This window comes from Antechinus flavipes, chromosome 4 (genome assembly GCF_016432865.1).
Source record: "Antechinus flavipes isolate AdamAnt ecotype Samford, QLD, Australia chromosome 4, AdamAnt_v2, whole genome shotgun sequence".
Taxonomy (NCBI): domain Eukaryota; kingdom Metazoa; phylum Chordata; class Mammalia; order Dasyuromorphia; family Dasyuridae; genus Antechinus; species Antechinus flavipes.
In genome coordinates, this window is record NC_067401.1 from 456,851,968 (window position 1) to 456,873,852 (window position 21,885).

The 21,885-nt window shown below is 43.2% G+C and overlaps 1 protein-coding gene across 1 annotated transcript in view; it reads left to right on the plus strand.

The window, feature by feature from the left end:
• The first annotated feature begins 5,058 nt into the window (after positions 1 to 5,058).
• ANKRD13C (ankyrin repeat domain 13C) overlaps positions 5,059 to 21,885 on the plus strand; it is a 44,074-nt gene continuing 27,247 nt past the window's right edge. The window contains exon 1 of the mRNA XM_051999436.1: positions 5,059 to 7,622. Within this exon, the coding sequence (XP_051855396.1) occupies positions 7,208 to 7,622 (415 nt within the window). The 5' untranslated portion in view covers positions 5,059 to 7,207. The remainder of the gene's footprint in view (positions 7,623 to 21,885) is intronic.

A 21,885-nucleotide genomic window follows, 5' to 3' on the forward strand; every position in this document is an offset into this window, starting at 1 on the left:
TTTTGAATAGATACAAATAAGAGTCCCTGAGAAATGGAGCGGCTTTCTGGGGGATCCACATGTGAAGAGGCCTTATGTGAAGAGGTCAACATAAAATATGGTTCTTTGCCACTTTTACAGCTTAAAGACTGACTCCAGGTCAAGTCTTTTGCTTACTACTCTACCCTGACTAAATTTTCAAAGAATCCACGTGGACATTTTATATTAATTAAGACAGGAAAATATTTGCCATATGGGCTAAGCTTGTTTTTTTGTAAAAAAGACAAACTATCCTGGAAACTTAATTGGTTCAGTGTACTGAAATGCACACCATTAACATAACTTCTGGGTCATCTAAGACCTAAGGAGTCAGGCTTGAGGGACTTGCAACTACCAAAACATCCAACCTACTTCCATCTGGACAAAGAGAAGGTGAGTTATTGTCACTGGGCTTGGAACTCTGTGTCATTCACTAGTTCCAGTTTTCAAGATATTATTTCGAGGACCTGACCCAATGCTGTATCTTAATATGTTTCTTATGCACTATTGCTTAGTAGACTTTCTTTTGCCAAACATGCTTTGGTCTACAAGTATGTCACTTTTTTTTTTTCCCCCAGCCCAGAGCCAGAACAAGGAGACCTGTTTGAATCAGCCCTGACCCAGAAGATAATTCTTTGCATATTCCATTCTTCACCTAACTGACTTTTTACAATCTTAACTTTTCCTCTATCTTCAAACTAATTAAAATAAAGATTAGGGAATATGAGAACAGAAATGAGGGAAGACAGATTGAAAGCATTTTATTGGCAATATTAGAGGGAAAGCATTAAGGGCAGAAATATTATTGAATTCAAGGAAATGGCTCAAGTTAAGAGAGCTAACACTTGTAGGCAGCAGAGTAAGGTCAGTTACAATGGTACTGAGGTGGGAACAATATTGTGCAGGGGGATCTCACAAGTGCCTGTATCACCATTGAGCTACTAAAGCAGAAAGGGCACCAAATAATGAAAGGAACTTATATCTCAGGCCCTTAACCTATATCCTACCTGATGAGAGCTCTTTGGGGCATTTTTTATTTTGGTGTTTCTTTAAAAAATTATCATTCACAGAGACTGAGACTTGAAGAGACCCCTAGGTATAGTACTTCAAAAACTGGTCTCATGGTCACAGGGGCCTGAGTTTAAATCTGTCTTCTGATATAAACTGGGGATGTAACTCCAGACAGGGCTCTTGGGCAATTCTGTGAGGCTGTTGGTTTCAGAGCAGGTGCATTTCTACAATGGTAGAGGGAGTTTCCTCACTGAGCATTCCCTATGTTGATGAGATTATAGATCTAGCTTTAAAAAACTAAAACCCAAACATCCAAGGCAATTTACGTGTAAGTAGGGGGGAATGAGACCCGGAAGAAAGCTCTGACTTGGAGAATGATTTCTCGTCTATGTGGACACGCTTTCTTAGTGGCTTCTCTATGTATTGATGGTGAATTCCAAGAAGAATCAAAACTACAGCTAACTACCTCTTGGGCAGGCAAACTAAATTTGTTCATTTACCTGAAGAATTACCAGGGAAGGAAAGTAAGAGCTTGTAATCAAACAGCTTCCTAAGAATGCTCTCCTGAACCTCCCCCACCACAAGCTACTGAGCCCCTTTCAGTCATCCTCTGTCTTCCAACAGCCCCAACATGTCACTCACCGACCAGGAAACTTTCTTTCTAGGATCATTTTCCCTCCTTTCTCGTTTTGATACTCTTCCCTCTTGTGTCCTTTACTTTTCCTGGAGAGGAAAACAGAAGATAAAGTGGAGAAAGAGACAGAGACAAAGAGAATGTGTTAAAGCTTTGCTTAACCTAAGGGATCTCTAAGAGCTTCAGAACCTCTTGTCTCCCAGGCCTTTTCCTCTGGCCAATACTGGCTTGTCCTCCTTGATTAAGGTGGCCCTGGCTGGATTGCTGAGCCTACCCAGTTGGGTCAGAAGGAAGTTCCCAAGATGGCCTATTGTAGAGACAAACTGGCAGGATTGGCCGGAAGCTGGTGAGGAAAGCCTGACAGGAGCTTGAGGAGCTTTTTATGCTGTTATATAAAACTGGATTGTTGAGAGCTGCTTCTGGGGTTGTCTGATAGTTTAACTTGAATTGTCAAAGGAGCTAACCAATCATAGTCCTGGCTGTCTTAATAGGGAATCTAGGAAAATGTTCTTTCTTGTTCTTTTTGTTCGTTTCTGGTTTTTGTTAACCCCAAAGACGTTTGGATTAAGTGACTTGCTCAGTCACACAGCTAGTAAATGTTAAATGTCTGAAGCTGGATTAGAACTCAGGTCCTCCTGACTCCAGGGCCTCTACTCTGTCCACTGTGCCATCTAGCTGCCCTTCTTTTGTTATCTTAGAAATAAAAAAAAAAAAAAAAAAAGAAAATAGTTAAGGAAAGGGAACAATCCTTTAAGTCACACCTGATATTGTTTACTTCTTTATCCACTGAACATAGTGTAATTAATAAATACCACCATTATTGCACCATTAGATGACATCTCCCTTGTCTGTCCCTAAGACTATATGTCTGTCTTACCCTTCACCTCATAAATTCACCTGAGGAGGTCATATTGCCACAGTTCTTCATATAGAAATCTGTTCCTACTCACCATTTATTATAGCCTGTTGATCAATGTATGCTATTAAATGGGAGGACATAATTCATTAGTCTCTGCAGTTATTTTATATACCAAAAGGTAGAGGAAACATCATCAGGTGAAAAAAGGATAGAGGTACAAAACCATGAGTTAAGTTCACAGGAGTTTCAGGTTCCAGCCCCACACCCCCCATTTATCTAGCCAATCCTAAAAGACTTTCTTTGAATATACTATCATAATCCATGGATATTTAAGCTTTTTTCTCTTTACTTCTTGCCAAATGTCCTTACCTAATACCTCTACTTCCTTCTGAAGCTCTTTCAGGCCTCTTCTGGCCCTGCCCATCCACAGAAGCTATTCTTACAGGTCCTAAATGATCACCTAATTGCCATATGTGTGTGGTTTTTTTTCTCCCAAACCTTATCCTTTATGACCTCCCTGAAGATTTTTTGACACTATTGGACTATATATATGCTTGCTCCAAAAAAATATTTTCTGGAGAACTCACACTGGGCAAGTGCTCCCAGGGTGGTCAGAAAAAACCACTCCCAAGGTCTAAAGCACTTGAGATTCAATTGTAGGACATGGAGACCCTGGCCCCCAGTGCGTTGTGCACTTCTTCCTTGGAGAAGGCGCTGTGTTCTGTGAGCAAAGCAGACTGAACTGGGCCAGAAGAAATGCAATAAACACAGTTAAAGAAGCCCCCCAAACGTCTGACCCGGGGCAGAGGCTGAGCTCCCTTGGTCTCATCAGCCACAGCCAGACATACTGTGATTCCACCCTAACTGTTGTGTCATTTTGGCTCTTTTTTAGGACCAAGGACAGACACCTTCCGGAGGCTTCAGATGTCTCCTCTTTCTCTCCACTCCCTCTCATACCTCTGCATGGGAGGCTTTGGCCTCCGTTCTGAGTTCCAGTCCCACATCCTCAAGGCCATCGTGCTGGTGACCTCCTGAGCTTTACCATGGGCAGTCATCCCGGCAATCTGCTATTCTTTCCAGGCATATCTCTCTAGTGTGCTAGTCCCCTTCTCCAACTGGACCTCCCTGTTGCGGAGGGCTCAGGGCTGTTGGTCTCCTGTCCCCTTCCTGCTGCTGCACAGAGTCCCTTCACTTCAGCCCCTTTCCCTCTCCTTCTCTGACATGCTCCCCCATTAGACAATAATCACCTTGAAGGGAGAGATTGTCTTTCTGATTATATTTGAAGCACCAGCATTCTGCGCAATAACCAGCATATGGCAAGCACTTAATGCTTCCCTACAGAACGTTTCCACTAGGACGCTCTGCTCAAACTGGACGCGTCCAAAGCTGTCTTACCTTTCTGGAAATTGCCTTTCCTTCTTGACTATTTCTGTCAGTGGTACCACCACTCCCAGCATCCCATGCTCTAAATCATAATCTGTTTTTTTGACTTGTTCTCACCTTCACTTTTTATTCTGCCATTGTAGAAAACATGCTGGATCACGATGCTGGGTTCGACTGTTGCGATACAGGAGCCACCTGCTGGAGGTCGAACTCAGACCTGTAGAATGGCTCTTTTCATGTGAGAGGATGATGATACAAGGAGACTGAGGTCTGTTCTCTGACCTCCCCATGGAGAGGCCGTTGCATTGTCTGACCTCCCCCCTCTTCCCTCTGATTCAAATTTATTTCATTTCCAATCCACAAGGAACATCTGCATTAGTAAAGGCTACTTTGCAACTCCTTCAAGTGTCATGATCCACAGATGCGGAGGATCTCGGGGAATTGACCTGTCCTTTCACTTAGGCATGGTCCTTAACACTAGACTAGCTTGTGAAAATTACTAATGTAATCATTTTCTAAAATCACTAACATAAGTATGTGTAGACTTGCTGGGACCACAGAAGGAACACTGACCCTATAAACTGTCCTTGAACCCAGGTAACCAAGTTGCTGTTTTGATTTAATGTTTTTAATAAACTCTGTGTCTATGTTGCTGTCTGAAAAAGATTGTTTTTAGCGGCCTTACTATTCCTACCATCACTTAGAGCCAAAATGTTGGTGTAAAAGCCTTCCTCCCCGACCCTAATAGTTTCCCATGCTATTTGGCCTGCTCACTTTGTCAGAGTAAGCTTTGTTTTAGAGATTCCATCTCAGTGATTTCTCGTGCATCCATCCTCCCAGCATGAAGACCACCACTCTTACTTTCCTTCCCTATTCCTTCATTATCCACTGTATGGAATAACGGGAGGCTCCTTATCAGTTTTTCCTTTCTTCTTTGGCCTCATTTTTCCTTTTATGACAATGCCACAACCACCCTTTTTATGCATTATTCTGAGGATGTCACTGCTCTACTCAAAAATCATTAGCGATCCCTTATTACCTGCTGAGTAAAGTTCCAATTCCATTGTCAGTCAATTGAGAACTACTTAGTCAGTGATTAGCATGTGTCAGATACCAGCTCAGTTCCGGGAACGTAGAGAAAAGCATAAACTCCTGTCCTTAAGGAGCTCACATTCTAAAACTTTTCAGGTATTTATTCATTCGTTTAATCATCATCAAACATTTAATAGCTATTCACACTGTGCTTGGCACCAGGATGCCTTGTGCTCAGGAACACAATGTGTAACGGTCCTGGACAATAATCCGAGGGTTTTGAGGAGCTGTGGTCCAGGAGACCAGGGTCAAGGAAGAATAAGTGGACCAGGAGGACCCGCAGGGACCATGGGGAGAGAAGGCCCAGAGGCCCAGGAGGAGCGGCCTCGGAGAAGGACCGTGCTCCTCCAGCTCCAGGAAACTCAGGCAGCGGTCACACCGGAGGTCTCTGGGCCGGTGAGTTACACCTAGGGGAGAGTAGCCCGTCCGTGATTTGCAGGAGGGAGACTCCTGGAGGAATGGGCAGGTAAAACAAGCTGCTCCAAAGTGGTGGTGATTAGGTGGAGCTTTGTCAGACATTCATGGTGCCCAGGTCGGCACTGTGATCGGGTCCAGCGCCAGGATCTGGCCTTCATCCTCCCACTGGACTTGGGGGACTCTGGAAGAGCGTCTCAGCCTGGTGACATCATCCCTCCTCTCTGGGAATTTGGGACACTCAGATAGTCAAGACTATTCACCCAAAGATGAAACTGAGGCAGAGCGCCGGGCTGATTGGAGGAGTCTGCCAGCAAGAGAACTCAGATCTCCCCTCCCCCGTTTTTATAAGGTTAAGCCATCTCTGGGTGCCGTGCAATGGGAGGCTAAACTATGGCCACCAGCGGGAGGCTGGGGACAGACATTTTGCTGACCGGAGGGTCATCAGATGGAGGGGTTAGGGGCGTCCTGGCGCCATAGTGGCGCCCTGTGATTCCTGGCTTCCGGGGCAGGGCAGCCCCTCCGGACCGCATTCCTCTTACAAAGCAGGGGTGACAGCCATCCTGACTGTCGGATAATTGGCCACTAGATCGCTCCCTCTGAGACCGTCACAGCCGGCCCGACACTGAGCAGGGGTTGGGGAAGGGCCCGGCTTTCTCCCAGCTTTGATGGTGAAGCAGGGTCTTTGGCAGCTTGCTTTAGGGGGTCTAGAACTAGAAAGGGGAGGAGCTGGGAGCAGGGCGATGAGTGAAGATCTAATTACAGTCGCCCCAATAATCTCAGTCAGGTTCTAGGCAGGAGTTTGGGAGGGAATGGGACAGGGCGGTGACTGAGCTTGGGCTCTGCTCCCCTCTTGCCCCCCAGGTTTGCGGAGCAGGTCACAGGCTCCAGGCTCCCATCCTCGCCCCAGGTTCCTGCACCAGACACGATGCCCCGCCTCCTCAGTGCAGGCGCCTCCCCCCGTGTCGCGGAGGGTGGCCTGGCACGTGGCCCTCCCGCAGAAGGGACTGGATGGGACTCTCTTTAACCCAGAAGGGATGAGCTGGCCGGAGGCTGTGGTTGGAAGGGGAAGAGGCTGCAGTCCCTGCGAAGGCTCTAGCCCGGACCGCAGCCGGGCCTCCTAGCACTCCGTTCCGGAGCTTGGAGGCCTGACGTCACATTTTCCCGGTAGGATGAGGACAGCCGAAGCCACGCGTGGAGCCGTCGCATGACATCACTTCCTGCCAGTGACGTCACATTCCTAGCCTACCGGCAGCCGCAGATGTAACACAGGCTCGGGGCCTCGCGAGTTGAAGTGGGCGGGAGACCCACGCTAGAGCAGACGGGCTCTCAGAACTCCGACAGCTTGCTCGAGGCCCCTGGGGCTGGTCCCCGGGGCGGGGCGTGGTGCGCTCGGCACGTGCCCGGAGCCCGCGGCAGCTACCGGCGCTTAGGCGAGGGCCACATAGTGGACATGGGGCGAGGCCAGGCGGGCGCGAGGCCGCGCGCGTCTCGCGGTGTTTCCTGACCGGGCCGGGCTGGTCCCGCTCCCCTCCCCGCCTCCGCCGAGCTCTCGCGAGAGCAACGGGGCAGGGCAAGATGGCTGTGGGCCGCCGCGGCCTGTGAGCCCAGCGGCGGGAGACGAGGCTCGAGCTCCCCCCAGCGAGCCCAGGACGGGCTGCGGCGGCGGGACATGCGTGCGGGCCGGGGCCGGGGCCTCCGCGGGAGTGGATGCTGCGCGCGGCGGCCGCCCCGGCTGCTCTGAGCGCCCCCCGGAGTCCGCAGAGCCCGAGGCCGAGGCGGCGGCGGCGGCGGCGATGACCGGCGAGAAGATCCGCTCCCTGCGGAGGGACCCGAAGCCCTGCGGCAAGGAGGAGGGCGACCTGCTGGAGCCGGGCGACGACGAGGCGGCCGCCGCCCCCGGGCCCTTCACGGCGGCGCGCGGGGCCGGGCCCGGGGGCGGCGGGGGCAAGGGCGGCCGGCAGGGGCCCCGCGGCAGCGGCCACCCCCCGCACCCCGCCGCGCCGCAGCCCCGGCTACCGCTTAAGCCGCCGCAGGCCCCGGCCGGCTCTGGCTGCTGCTCGACTTCCTCCTCCCTCCCGGGCGCCGCCGCCTCGGACCCCGGCCGGGGCCCTTCGCTCTACCCCGTGCACGAATGCGTGTTTAAGGGCGACGTAAGGAGGCTCTCTTCTTTGATCCGGACCCATCACATCGGCCAAAAGGACCTTCACGGTGAGCTGGGGCTCCCCTGCGACCCTTCCCCTGAGGGATCCCCCGCGGCACTTCATGCCTGCTCCCAGTCCCCCCGCCGAGAGTTTGGGAACTATCCCCTCCTCCCCCCATCTCAGCAGTCCCCTGGTCGCGAGGTCCTCCCATAAGCTCCCCTTTCCTGTCCCGGCTCAGGCGGCGAAGTTCCGCGCGGCCCGGCCCGCTCGGCTGCTTCCGAGCCTCGGGTTCGGTCTCGCTCCCTCGGGGCTCCTGCGCTCCAGCGAGCCCGCCGGGATCCCGCAGACGCTGGATCTGTAGGAACCGGACCCCGGGCCGCCTCAGGGAAGCTGTCTGTTGGCCTCCGTGGGTGCGGAAGCAAGAAGCCCGAGAGGTGGGACCTGGAAGGTCTTTGGGAGGCTGCTGGAGTGTCCTCTGGGGGGCCCGGGGTGCCTCGGGGTCAGCGGGGGTTCCACCTTGGGAAGGCCGGTGCCTTGTGAGCTCGAATTGCATTTTCCTGCTTGAGATTGACCTCTGTACCAGCCAGCGCGCACGAAAGCCCCGTTTGTGAGGACTGTGGAGGCTGGTGAAGGACGCCTCCTTCCCTGCTTGCCCCCTCCCCGGGGCCTCGCTGCGGTCCTGCTCCGGGAGGTAGATTTTCCAAGAAATTGGGCCCGTGTGTCCCAAATGTTGTAGGAGATTGCTGGTAGCATTGCCTCCAGAATGAGATCCCCGATTCCTACGGAGTCTGATCTTTCACAAATTAGGCCAGCCAGGAAAATCGCTTAAAAGTTGTGGGTCCCACTGGGGCAGGACTCTATAATACCCTGGTTTTCACCCTCCCGTTCTTGAATTCCTACATTTGTAACGTCTGAAGCATTTCAATTCCATTCGGACTTAGCTGTGCTTTCTCATACAGTGTCTCAAAAAGTTCCTTGAAATCACACCTTGTTTTTCTTCTAATAGACTGATTTCCTCCTCCTTGTTGATTGCTTAGTGTTGACTGTTAGGGATATTGATTACAGATCTGACTAACTCTAGGGAGTGGTTTTGAGTTGGATTCTGTCCCTAGGTTATTGGTCTGGGATTCCGAACTTTTCCCGCCCCGCATTACACTTCATTGGATCTTTTTGAGTGCTCTGGGCCCATTTCAGTCAAGGATCCATGTCAGCAGGGGCACTCCAGGGAGGCAGATTCCCAGCACCCGGGGACCTGCAAAGGCTGGGGCAGGAGCTACTTTGGCCAAAACGTTTATCATCTTTTGACCAACTTGATGGCAAATCATTAGAAGTGAAGGGAGAGCAGAAAACACCCAACCTCCCGTAGTTTTCTACATGCTGTCACAGTTGGTACCATTTAAGCCCCCTTCCCCCGGTGTTCAGGACCACTCACCCCCAGTATGCAGGGAGGCTTTGCACGTAGTGGATGGCTACACATTTTTGCTGAAGTTATTTCATTCCCAGAGTAGGCAGCATGAAAATAACTTCTAAAATTGAGACTAGATTTGACTAGCCAGAAGAGGGGATTAGGTAAAAAATATGATTTACAGAGTAATATCATTAGAACTGATTTTGTTTTATTATCCACAGAATCACTAGGATCAAAGGATTACAGACATTTGTCTATAATTTTGTTGAACTAGGGAGTGTTAGAATTTGGTCTTCATTTCACCTATTTTCCTTTAATTTGTCCTTTTGGGTATTTATAACAAATATTTTTGTTTGCATTGTATTGGAAGTATTTCCATTTCACTGTTACCAATGAGTCATGTACTTAGGAAATCACTTAGACGTTTTAATGGTATTACCTTTTCTTCTCATTGCTAACTTTGTAGGGGGAAAAAAAAACACCAATTCTTTTGATAGTTTGCTTCTCTTGGGCAGAAAGTTTCAGATGGAGAACACTTTTTTTTTTTAATTGCCTGGATAACTTACCTAAATTTTGAGGATATCCTTTTAAGAATGAAAATTAGTGTTTAAAAAATACAAGGCATTGTTCTAAGTTTTAAGAGAGGCAGGAAGATAAATAATAGATGCCTCTTGCCCTCAAGTATTTATTTACTTAGTGAGTCCTAGGAATTAATGTACTATGTACATTGATAGTCTATGTCCGTCCCAATGCAGATCACCATTCTTCATACCTGGCCCAGTTGTTTCATACTGGTTCTTATTCTCCTGAACGTTTTGCCGCATGGCATTCCCCTCAGTATGGCGAAGGCCTTCCTTGCTTTGGGGCCACCTGACTTTGCCTTTCGGTCAGGCTGTCTTTTCCCATCATAAGGTTCCACGATGATGTCCTTGTTCTTTTGGGCCCTTTTTGGTTTTTTTGGCAGCTCGCTCACTCACTTCTGCCAGGTGCCTCTCATTTTCAGTTCTTCGGAAACAATTTTCTACTGCATAGTAAAAGCAAGGAGGTCTTTGTACTGCAAAGTTGCGCAGGTGTTTACTTTCATGCGGTGTTTAGGATAGGTAAGAAGAACTTCGAAATTTGAAAGCTGCCTGGCCCTGTCTTCCAGATCAGTTCATCTCCCTTGTCCGACCTGGCATGGAGGGCATCCCTTCAAACTCATGAGAAGCTGGGCGTTGTCAATAAGTCAAGTTCATTTCTTCCCCATCAGGTTTCTAGGAGGTTCTGCAGTGTTCTGGGGCTTCATGTAATTAGTCTGATGTCCTGTGCAAACAAGATCTGTAAGATTTAGTGACTCTTGCCAGGTGTATAAAAGCCTTAGTTTCAAGGAACTAATCTTTCATTCTGTGTAGGAATCTCTTTTGTGGTGGTTTTAACAAGCAGCCATTCTTTCTTTATATCTACAGAACCATAGTAGACAGTTAATAAATGCTAGTTGCCTGACTTGGGAGCTCACTGATTTTTAAAGCAGTCTCTGTAATAGGTGGATAGTTTTAAATATTCTTGCTTATATAATAGGGAGCTAAATTTTACTTCCTTCTCCATTCTTTCTAATTCTGCTCTGCACATCTGCTGCATGGAGAGTATATTGTCCTCTCAAGTATCATGGGCTTCCTTCAGCCTACTCTTGAACAAGATAGATGTACTCAGTTCCCTCAACTGTTCCTTATATGACATGATATGATTTTGACACCCCTCACCATCTTGTTTGTTATTGAGCCATTTTTAAGTATGTTTGGATACAGTATTAACATGACCAATACTGAATGATATATTGTTTTTGATCTTGTTTGGAATACTTCATGTATTCTAGTTGTAATCATTTTTTAAGTTAAAAAGAAATTGTAGATAACTGAAAATTTCATTTTTAACTGATTTTTTTTTTGGGAGGGGGGGGAGTTACACATCAGTATGGCTTTCCTGTTATCTTCTTCCCAGAATTTTTCCTAAAAAGTTAAGCAAAGTTGTCCAATATGTGATTGCTACATGTAACTTTCAGTCAGTTTTTGTGCTTATCATTTTTTATATAATATGTATATATACATATATAATGTATACATTATATATAATACTATATCTGCTTAATTTAGTAATTTAGGACCAACACTGTCAATTATACTCTGAATTTTATCACTTTTAGTGTTGTATTCATTTTCATTTTTGTAAGTCATTGGGTTTATTGATCTTTGAGGTCTGTTTTCCCATGATTCATAGACTTCTTCTTATTTGTTATTTCCTACAATGCAGTAGTTTTTCATTATAACTCATATAGATTTAGCTTTTCTGCAATCATTGGATATATCTATTTCCCTAAATTTTGCCATTACAAATAATGCTACTATGAATTTAGGGTTACATTTTCTTAATAATTTTTTTTACATGAACTTTCAAATCAGGTCTCTGTTGTGTTTTTATGTGATTGTATTTAATACTTTATATTGATCCCTTTTAAGTTTTTTCCTCTTGGCTCGTCTAAAATTTCCCCTTACTAATTAACAAACTCTTCTCTGGTTCTACCCTCCACATCCTACTTATTCTGAATTGTATGCCTTCCTGTCCCCTACTGCCAGGTTTTTTATTCCCATTCCCTCATCTCAGTTACTCACCCCTTCCATTATAGCCTAAGGAAGGTCTGTTCCATAGATGAGAAGCCTGCTTTCATCTTAAATCTATTTCTCACGGTAGGTTTTCACTGAGAGCTGACTTCCTCCCCATGACCCAGCCTCCCTAACCTTCGCAGCACTGGCTACGTTTTGACTCATTGGTCAAGCTGGGGGTGATGAAATATTCTATTCTTTATTCCCTTTTGCAGTTCTCCCCCTATAATGGTCACTTAGGACCTCTTCTCCTTTGGGTTCCTGTGAATCGCCCTGCTCACTATTGTCTCTGGACTCTTCTTTCCTTAATTAGTTTAGTCCTTAGATCTGGGATCTTCCCTTCCCAACTCCCTTCACAGCAGGGGGCTTCAGCAGAGCTAGACAAAACGACACTAGTCTTCCAGTTCCTCAGCCCATTTCCCATGACCCACTGCTCCTTGCTCTGCCATAGCCACATGCAGAACATGCCATAATTGTGGCCCTTTCACCCCTGCAGAGCCTGAAATCCTCCCTCTGATCACTTGGATTGCCATTCTGCCCTTTTCTGATGGCTCTGGTGCCTTCACCCACTTCAGTCCAATTTACTTTCGTCTCGTGGTGTCACCTCAAACCAGGACAGGGCCTTGTGATGCTGGACGCCCTGCTGTGTCCTGTGACCTTCAGTCCCTCCGCCCCGCAGATCTGCACCAGCCACACTCTCGTCCTTTCATCATTTCGTCACTCTTAGTGAACCAGTTCGACTTTATATTTTACATTTCCATATTAGTCATTTTTTGGAAAACAGAATGGAGCAAAACAAGGAAGGCAAAGAGAAGGGAAAATAGTATGCTTCAGTCAATATTCACACAGCATCAGTTCTTTCTCTGGAGACAAATAGCATTTTTATCACAAGTCTTTTGGAATTGTCTTGCATCATTTTTTTTCCCCTAAGAATAGATACTTTATCTTCATATATAATTCTTCATCATATAATATTGCCTTTACTGTGTACAGTGTTCTCCTACTTCTGTTTACATCCTTTTGTATCTGTTCTTGTAAGTTTCTCCAAGTTTTTCTGAAACCATCTTGCGTGTCATTTTTTATAGTACAATAATATTCCATCATGATTATCTATCACAAGTTCTTTAGCCATTCCCCAATTGATGGCCATCTCAATTTCCAATTCTTAAATGTAAAATATTATATTTTCAATTACAAAAGCATTGAATAGAATATGGCCAATAACAAAATCTATATTATGCTGCTAATGATTTCTTAGGCAACTAGATGGCTCAATGGATAGAGCCCAGGGCCCAGAGTCAGGAAAATGTGAGTTCAAATCCTGGCCTCAAACATTTTCTGGCTGTGTCACCCATCCTGGTCAAGCCATTGAACCCCGTGTGCCTCAGTTTCCCCTTCTGTAAAAATAAGTTGGAGAGAGAAATGGCCAACTACTGCAGGAGCTCTGTCAAGAAAATTCCATCTGGGGTCAGGAAGAGTCAATAAGGCCTGAAATGACTGAGAAACAATGAGCTCTCCCATCCATTTTGTGGGAGGAGAAACAAGCTATCAAGTGTGATCACCAGCAAATCGTGTACCTTGAAATGACTCCAGACAGACCCCTGAGTAGCTCCCAGTGTGAGGGTCCGGAGAGGGCAGGCACGTGCTGGCTCACATAGCTGTCTGCAGATGTTTAGTACCTGGATAAGCTCGGGTGTCTTGGGACTTGGGGGTAGGGAAGTCTGGAGGAAGAACAGGTTTTGTGGGATTTTGGACATGTTGAAGTTAGAATGTATGTGGGTAGGATATCCTGGTGGAACTCCGGGGAGTTCAAAGGTACCTTGAAATCAGGCTATTCTCCCCCCCCCCTTCATTTTTCACGCGGATAAATGGGGACCAAGAGGCCAATTATCACATCTCCGCTGGCTCCCACACGCATTTTGTCCCTGATGTTCCCTTTTGTCCACCAGACTTACTAGGGGGAAGCTGGAGCGGAGGGGAGGGACTTGACCCGGAAAGTGGGATTCTTCTGGGGAAGGGTATGAGCTCTGTCTTGTCTCCAGACTCTGACCGGCTTCACAACTCTGCTCCCCCACTCCCAAACTGCCGGCGTTTCCCTGGTCCCCAGAGCCTTCCTCCTCCTTTTTGGCTCCTGTCCCGGGGCAGTGCCCGGCTCTCTCATCCGCCATCGTTTCCCACGTGCTGCATCTCCTCCTTTGGCTCCTGCCACCGTGGGGCAGCAGGCGATCTCTGCCCTCCTCCTCAGGTCCCTCTAGTAGTGCAGCCTTCAGACCAGCCCTGTCTGGGCCAAGCTCTGGGGGCTGCTCCTGGCCCTCGGGCCGGCCTCCTCGCCGCTTCTGCGTCCCAGTGCTGGTCCTTGGTGCGAGTGCAGAGACAGAGGAGGTCCGAGTGGGCCGGAGTATGGGCAAATAAGAAGAGGGGCGGGACGGGGAAGGGGAACGGGGTTAGAAATTGGGACTTTGAGTAAGTGACCCTGGCTCTAAAGCCCTCTTGGGAGCTTGGAAGGCAAGTCAGAGAGCGAGCCCCTCCTTGTGTCCATCGAGCTCAGGCTGGAGGGGCGCGGCAGGAGGGCAGAGGGAATTGTGCTGGAGTCCCTGAGGAAGGAGCCCGCTGACGCTTGGGCCACTGCTACTTGTTGCCCCGAGTCCGGTTTCCCTGGCTTTCTGGGGCCGCCATATTTTCCAGAAACCATCGGACCCAGAATATTCAGGAGGCCCCAATGGGTCAAGGACGAAGGCCCGACCCCTCTTCCCCGCCAGGTGCCACAATTTGTTTTTGCTTCCTGAGCCGGAAGCCGGCGTTGTCCTTGGCAGGCAAGGCGGGTGGGAGCCCTAGGCCTCCTCCCCTCCTCTTAGTCTGGTGATTCCCAGAGAAAAGGAGGCGGCTCCTCCCCGCCCCTCCCCGCCCCCTCCCCTGGTCCGGATGTCAGGCACGGGCTGGCTTTGGAAGCGGGGAGCTCTCTGCTCACTCACCATCTCCCTGCGAGTTCCTTGCTGTTGTGATAAACCTGGGAAGCCCTGATTTCCTGTTGACACTCCGCTTTGCAGAGCTTGCGAAACAAACTTCCTAAGTGGGGGGAGCGGGAAGGGGGTTCGAAAGCACCCTAGGTCTCGGGTTCACCTCTCGAGGCTTCTTTTTTCCCTTAATAACTTCTGGCGTTTCTTCCCTCATCCTTTGGGATGTTTTGCCGAAGTCAGAAGGTTGTTTTTGGCTACCATATTTGTCACCTTGAAAGGAGATTGTGTAAGTTGACTGAGAAACATTTTGGGGCTCTTAATGCATCTGTGGGGACAAGTTTTCATAGATTAAATTTCAAAAATGGTGCTAGTTATAGTCATTTCTGTCTATTTCTGATTTTTTTCAGGAAATTGAAAGGGAAAGTCAGCACTTTAGTTTATATTGGAGCTATTACAGCTAACTCATTTTTTTCTCCATTTTTATCCTTTATTGTAATTTTGTGTTTAGTTTGACCTTTCACTCTATATAAGTAATGCTCTGCCCTCGTGTTGTTTCTGAAATAGCTTCTCGTAGGATGATTAATCGGCATTGTTTGGTAGTTTTTTATAGGTATGTAGGGTTAATTTTTTAATCAGCAAAGCATTTCTTTCTCTTCCTTCTCCCTGCCCAAATGATTGCATATTCTAAATTATGTGTCTTTTGAGTTAAAACTTTGTTTCAGCAGATAAATATTAAGGAAGGATTGCTTTAAAAAAATCTAATTTTTGGAATCCATATTTCATGATTTAATTTACTTTATGCAAACACATGAAGACTTTGGAACAGTATTTATGTAACAATTTTTTCTTTTTCTTTTTTTGGCATTTAATTAATTAATTTAAAAAAATATTATAACTTTATTGACAAAACATATGCATGGGTAATTTTTCAACATTGACCCTTGCAAAAACTTCTGTTCCAACTTTTCCCATTCTTCCCTCCATCCCCTCCCCTAAATGGCAGGTAGTCCCATATATGTTAAATGTGGTAAAATATATGTTAAATACAATATATGTATACATATTTATACTGTTATTTTGTTGCACAAGGAAAATCAGATTTAGAAAGAAGGTAAAAATAACCTGGGAAGAAAAACAAAAATGGAAGCAAACAATAACAGAAAGTAACCTCAACTTTTTCTAATAAAACCTAGGGAGTTGCTTTCTGGAGACACTAGTCGGTATTGAATGCATTTTCACCTGGCCTTTGGGATTCCAAGGCCAGCTCTTTGTCCAAGCTCCTGGAGCTGTTTAGTGATAGAAATAGGAAAAGTAACGTCCCTCTGGTTCACTGCTGAGATTGTGGTTGCTCAGCTTTGCGCAGTACTTCAGTTCTAACACAGATTTTCTTCACAACACCGGAAATAGGCAGGGCCAGCTTTTTTCAGATAAGAGTGTAGTAATTTAGTTTTTGGTTGTACAGGAACTGCCAGAAGTGGAATTTGAACCCAGAACTCTTGACTCTAAATCTAGGGCTAATTTCATTGTTGTTGTGCCTTTGTTCCCATTTGGGGTTTTCTTGGCAAAGATATTGTAGGGGTTGGCCATTTTCTTTTCTGGCTCGTTTTAGAGATGAGGCAGACGGAGGAAGTCTGGCCAGGCTCCCCTAGCTAGGAGGTCCCTGATACCGGATTTGAGCTGGGATCCTCCTGACTCTATGTCTTTGGAGCGCTTGGCAGCCTCTGCCAGACACGGAGGTCCAATGACACTGGCCTCTTGGAGCTTCCTTTTCAGGCCTTCCTGACCCCCACTCCCGGCCCCGTGTCATTGTGCACCATTCTGCTACACTTAAAAAGCAGCAGTGATGGTTAGTGTGTTGCAAATGAACTTTTGAGGGGCTTAATAGAATTTATAAAAGCAATACCTTTTTAAAGCAATTTATTTAGAATTAAGGATAATTATTTGTAGCAAATTTTATTAGAGCCTTTGATAATTTTAAAGGGTAATTGAAAATTTCCATCTGAGAGTGACTTGGGTTTGATAAAGGGAAAAATTTGTCTAAAACCAATTGAGGTCGTGTTATTATTGGGGGAGGGGGGGGAGGACCTGGCAGAGTAAGTGAAGCTAGAGGCTTGGAACCCACAGGAGCTGCATTCAGATTCTGACTAAGCTCTGCTTGCAATGAGACACTTGGATGAATGTCTCCTGGATTAAACTTGAGTTAGCCTGTCTCCTCATCTAGAAAATTGTGTTTCTCTCACAAGGTCATTTTGTAGAAACAAGGAAAACAAGAAAAACATAAGATTAGATGAAGGTAGGTATCCTGCCTCAAAAATAAATAAGCAAATAAATAAATGCCACCACAGCTGTAGATTAGACTACTAATCTTGACTTTAAAGGCAGCATTAAAGAGATGTTTGACCAAAATCTAGGAAATAAAAAAAAAAAACTAATTATAAAATACAGATTGTTTTCTTTTTTTTGTCTGAATTAATAAATTAGCAAATAAAGAGAATGCTGTATTTGGCTCAGATACTTAGCAAAACTTGCTAAAGTGCCTCTATTCTGGTTTAGGAAGATAGTGATTAGACTACAATCAGATGGATTCTTTGTGATTTGGATGGACAGATTCCAAGAATAGTTTAGTTATTAATGGTTCTTTGTTACCATTTTTTGTCTTCTGTGGGAAACTCCAGGGACATGGTTAGATAGCAGTTTTCTAAGAGATCTGGGGATTTTATGGACTTTAGGTGCTAAATGGGAATTAGAATGTCAGGCAGCAGCTAAAAAAAAGTGAATGCACTCTTTGACTACAATAAGTGTTCCATAGGGAGTGGAAAGTTTAATTGTAAACTGACCACTAGTCTGACTTCATATATATGTTTTGAAAGCCATTGCTGTTTTTGGGAAAGGAAAGGTTATCAAGCATTTATTTTAATTAATTTGTTTTTAAATTTCATTTAAAAAAAAATCTGAGTTCCAAATTTTCTCTGCTGCCTCCTAATCTCTCCTATTCCCTGAGAAGGCAAACAATATGATCAATTAAACATATGAAATCATGAAAAACATTTCCATGTTAAACATGTTAAAAAACAAAACAATCCCCCCCCAACCCCAGAATTTAACACCACCAAAAACAAGAAACATAAAAAGTATGTTTCACTTCCATGTTAAACATGTTAAAAAACAAAACAATCCCCCCCCAACCCCAGAATTTAACACCACCAAAAAGGAGAAACATAAAAAGTATGTTTCAAATCTTCACTCAGGCCTTATGTTTTCTCTCTGTAAGTAGATAGCATTTTTCAAGAAGGGACCTTTGGAATTGTCTTGAATCATCCTATTGCTCAGAGTAGCTAAATCTTCCACATTGATTTGCTGTTAATGAATACAGTGCTCTTCTGATTCTGTTCACTTCGTTTTGCATCAATTCATAAAAGTTTTTCTAGGTTTTTCTTTTAGGCAATTTTTTCATTAATTATCTTGATAATGACCTTTTGTTCTTCCAGATGAATTAAAAAAATTCTTTTAATAATAGCTTTTTATTTTCAAAATATATTCAGAGATAGTTTTCAGCATTCACCCTTGCAAAATCTTGTCATTCCAAATTTGTCTTCCTTCTTTCCCCCCACCCTTCCCCAAGACAGCAAATAATCCAATATATGTTAAACAATTTGCTTTAGTTAAAATATATATATATATTCTCAATACTCTGTCTTAAAACATTGCCTCAACATTCCTTGCAAAATTTTGAGGCTATTCTTGAGAAGCTAGGACAACCTGTCATACCAGATGAAATTTTTTAAATTATTTTTTTCTAGTTCTATAAAATAATTCTTTGGTAGTTAAATATGATGCTTAAATTTAGGTAGAATTCTTTTTATTTAATTGAACTGATTTACCCATGAACAGTTAGTTAATAACTCTCCTATTACTTAAATCTGTGTTTGTGGGGGAAATGTTTTGTAATTTGTTCATTATAATCCCTGGGTTTGTCTTGACAGATATATTTCCAAGTATTTTATGATATCTGCAGTTATTTTAAATGGAATTTCTCTTTTTACCTCTTGCTGCTGGGTTTTATGGTAATAGAAATCCTAATAATTTATGTGATCTCTTTTGTACCCTACAACACTGTTCAAATGCTAATTGATGCAACTAGTTTTTTAGTTGATTCTTTAGGGTTTTCTAAGTAAAAATCATTTTCAAAATTTTGCTTTTTCATTGCGTATTCTAATTTCTTTGTTATTTCTTGACTAGTGATAGTGGAGAGACTTGCTTCACAACTCTGATCTTATGGGAAGGTTTCTCATTTATCCTAATATTATAGAAGACACCTGCTTTTGATTTTAGATAGAAACTTTAACATTTTAAGAAAGGCTCCATTTATTCCTTTGCTTTTTTGTCTTTTTAATAGGAATGAGTTTTATTCCTATTGTGTTTTGTGATAAGCTTTTTTTCCTGCATCTACTGATGGATGATTTTTGTTATTTTTGTTATTGATATGGCCAGTTATACTGAGGGTTTTCCTAAAATGAAATTCTTGATATAAATTCCACCTCATCATAGTATATGATTCTTGTAACATTTTGCTGAATCTTCTTGCTAATAGTATATTTGAAATTTCTTCATTAGTATTCATTACTGAAAGTGTGCTATAATTTTCTTTCTTTGAATTTGCTTTCCCTGATTTAGGTATCAAAACTATAAGTGTTCCACAAAAGGAATTGGGTAAAAGGTCTTCTTTACTTATTTTTGAAAATTGTTTATATAGTATTGGGATTAATTGTTCATTAAACGTTTGGCAGAATTCACTTGTAAATCTGTTTTGTTTGGGGGATTTTTTCTTAAGGAACTCATTTGTGGTTTGCTCAATTTCTTTTTCCAAGATAGGGTTATTTAAGTGTTCAATTTCTTGTTCAGCCAATCTGGGCAATTTACATTTTTGCAAATATTTATTTTACTTAGACTGTCAGTTTTACTAGTGAATAATTAGGCAAAATAACTCCTAATATGTATTTTAATTTCATTTTTATTGGAAGTACATTCACCTTTTTCATTTTTGATACTGTTAAATTTGTTTTTCTTTTTTTTTAAATCAAATTAACCAGTGATTTATCTTTTTTATTTGCTTTTTTCCCTTCATTAAAACCAACTTCTAGATTTATTATTCAATTAAAAAAAAAAAAAACTTTCAATTTTACTAATCTCACCTTAATTTCAGGTGTTTAATTTGGGATCTAAAATTTGTCCTTTTCAGTTCATTGATTTACTTTTTTTTTTTTCCATTAATGTATGTGAAATTATTAATGCATGTCAATATTTCTCGAAGGACTGCTTTGACTGCATCTCACAATTTTGGTATATTGTCTTATGTTGTTGTACTCTTTAATGAAATTATGGATTGTTCTATGATTTTTTTTTTGCCCACTCTTTAGATTAGTTTTCTATTACTTTTTTAAAAAATATTTTTATTATTTCTTTAAATATTCCCCAATTAGATTAAAAAAATTAATATTCATTTAAAAAAGATTTAGTTTTAAATTCTTCCTCCTAGTCCTTCCTCACTCCTTGAAGAAAGTAAGCAACATATAAAGTCATGCAAAATGTATTACTATATTTACCATGTCTTAATTTTTAATCCTTGTTTCTATGGCCCTTTAGTGAATGTAATTTTTGTCATATTATGCCCTAAAAGGAGTGCATTTGATAGCTGCTTTTTTCTGTTTGTGAGGTTTTTATGTTCTAAATATATATATAAGTATATATATTTTTTGTGAAGATGCTATGTACAACTGAGAAAAGGGCATATTCCTTTCTAGTCCCAATTTTTTTTACTCTAGAAGTCTCATATAACTTTTCTAAAAATCTATTCATTTCCTTAATTTATTTTTTAAAATTTATTTTATGCTTAGATTTATTTAGCACCAAGAAGGGTAAATTGAGGTCCCACTAGTTTTACTATTTTTTCCTGTAACTAATTTTTTTCCTTCAGAATTTGGATGCTATGCCATTTGATTTGTGTTACCTTTTAGGAAGATATAATTTCCCTGCTTATCTCTTTTAATTAGGTTTATTTTTGCTTTTGCTTTGTCTAAAATCACAATTGCTACCCCTGCCTTTTTTTTTTTTAAACTTCTGTTGAAGCAGAATAGATTCTGCTCCAGCTTTTTATTTTAACTCTTGTGTGTATCAGTTTCAAGTGTGTTTTTTGTAAACAACGTATTTTTAAGATTTTGGTTTCTAATCTCTTCTGCTGTCCATTTCTTTTTTATGAACAAATTCATCCCATTCCCATTTATAGTTATGATTTCTATGTGCATTTCTCTCTATCCTGTTTTCTTCTATTTTTTTTTATCTTGGATCTTCTCTAAAATCTGTTTTGCTTCTGACCACTGCCTTCCTTCATTCCAGCCCCTTTGTTAATCTTTTTCCCTTTATTGCTTATCTCCTCCTCCTACTTCCCCATTGAATAAGACAGATTTCTATATTCAATTGTCTATATATTCTTCCCTCTTTAAACCAATTCAAATGGAGTAGAACATGTTAGAATTTAGGGTTAGTGTTGTCCTCCCTCCTCCTCTTCAATCTCCTTTTACTTGTTAAAGTTCTTCCTTGTATGTCTTTTTTTAAAGTGAGATTATTTCCTCTGTTTTTTGAGTCTTGTGTTTATAGATTTTCTTTTCATCTCTGGTCTTTTCATTAGGAATACTTAAAAGTCCTTTTTTTCTCCTGAAAGATTATACTAAGTTTTGTGGGATCACTAAATTTTTTTTAAGTACAATATATGCATAGATATTTATACAATTATCTTGCTGCACAAGAAAAATCAAATCAAAAAGGAAAAAAAGAAAGAAAGAAAATGCAAGCAAACAACAACATATAGAGTAAGAAATGCATGTTGTGGTCCCCCACTCAGTTCCCACAGTGCTCTCCCTGGAGTGCAGATGGCTTTTTCCATCATAAGACCATTGGAATTGGCCTGAAGCATCTCACAGAAAGAGCCATCTCCATCACAACTCCACCAACACTGTATTAGGGGGTCACTGATTCTTGGTTGTAATCCTAAATTTTTAAAAATTACAATTCATTTGCCTTTGAGAATGAGGAAGTTCATGAAGACAAGAATGCACAGTTGTCTACTGAATTCATGGACTCAAACTCATCTCATCCAAGGGAAATAGCTTTATTATGAGGCACATTTAACCAGAGGAAAGAAGCCAGAAGGCTGGCAAGAGTTCCCCAGTGGAACCTGCACTTGACAAGGAGAAAGGGGTGGGGGGATCTTCCACACAAAGTGTGCTTGCCTCTGAAACTAATAACCTCTGGAGTTGGCGTCTATTGCGGGCC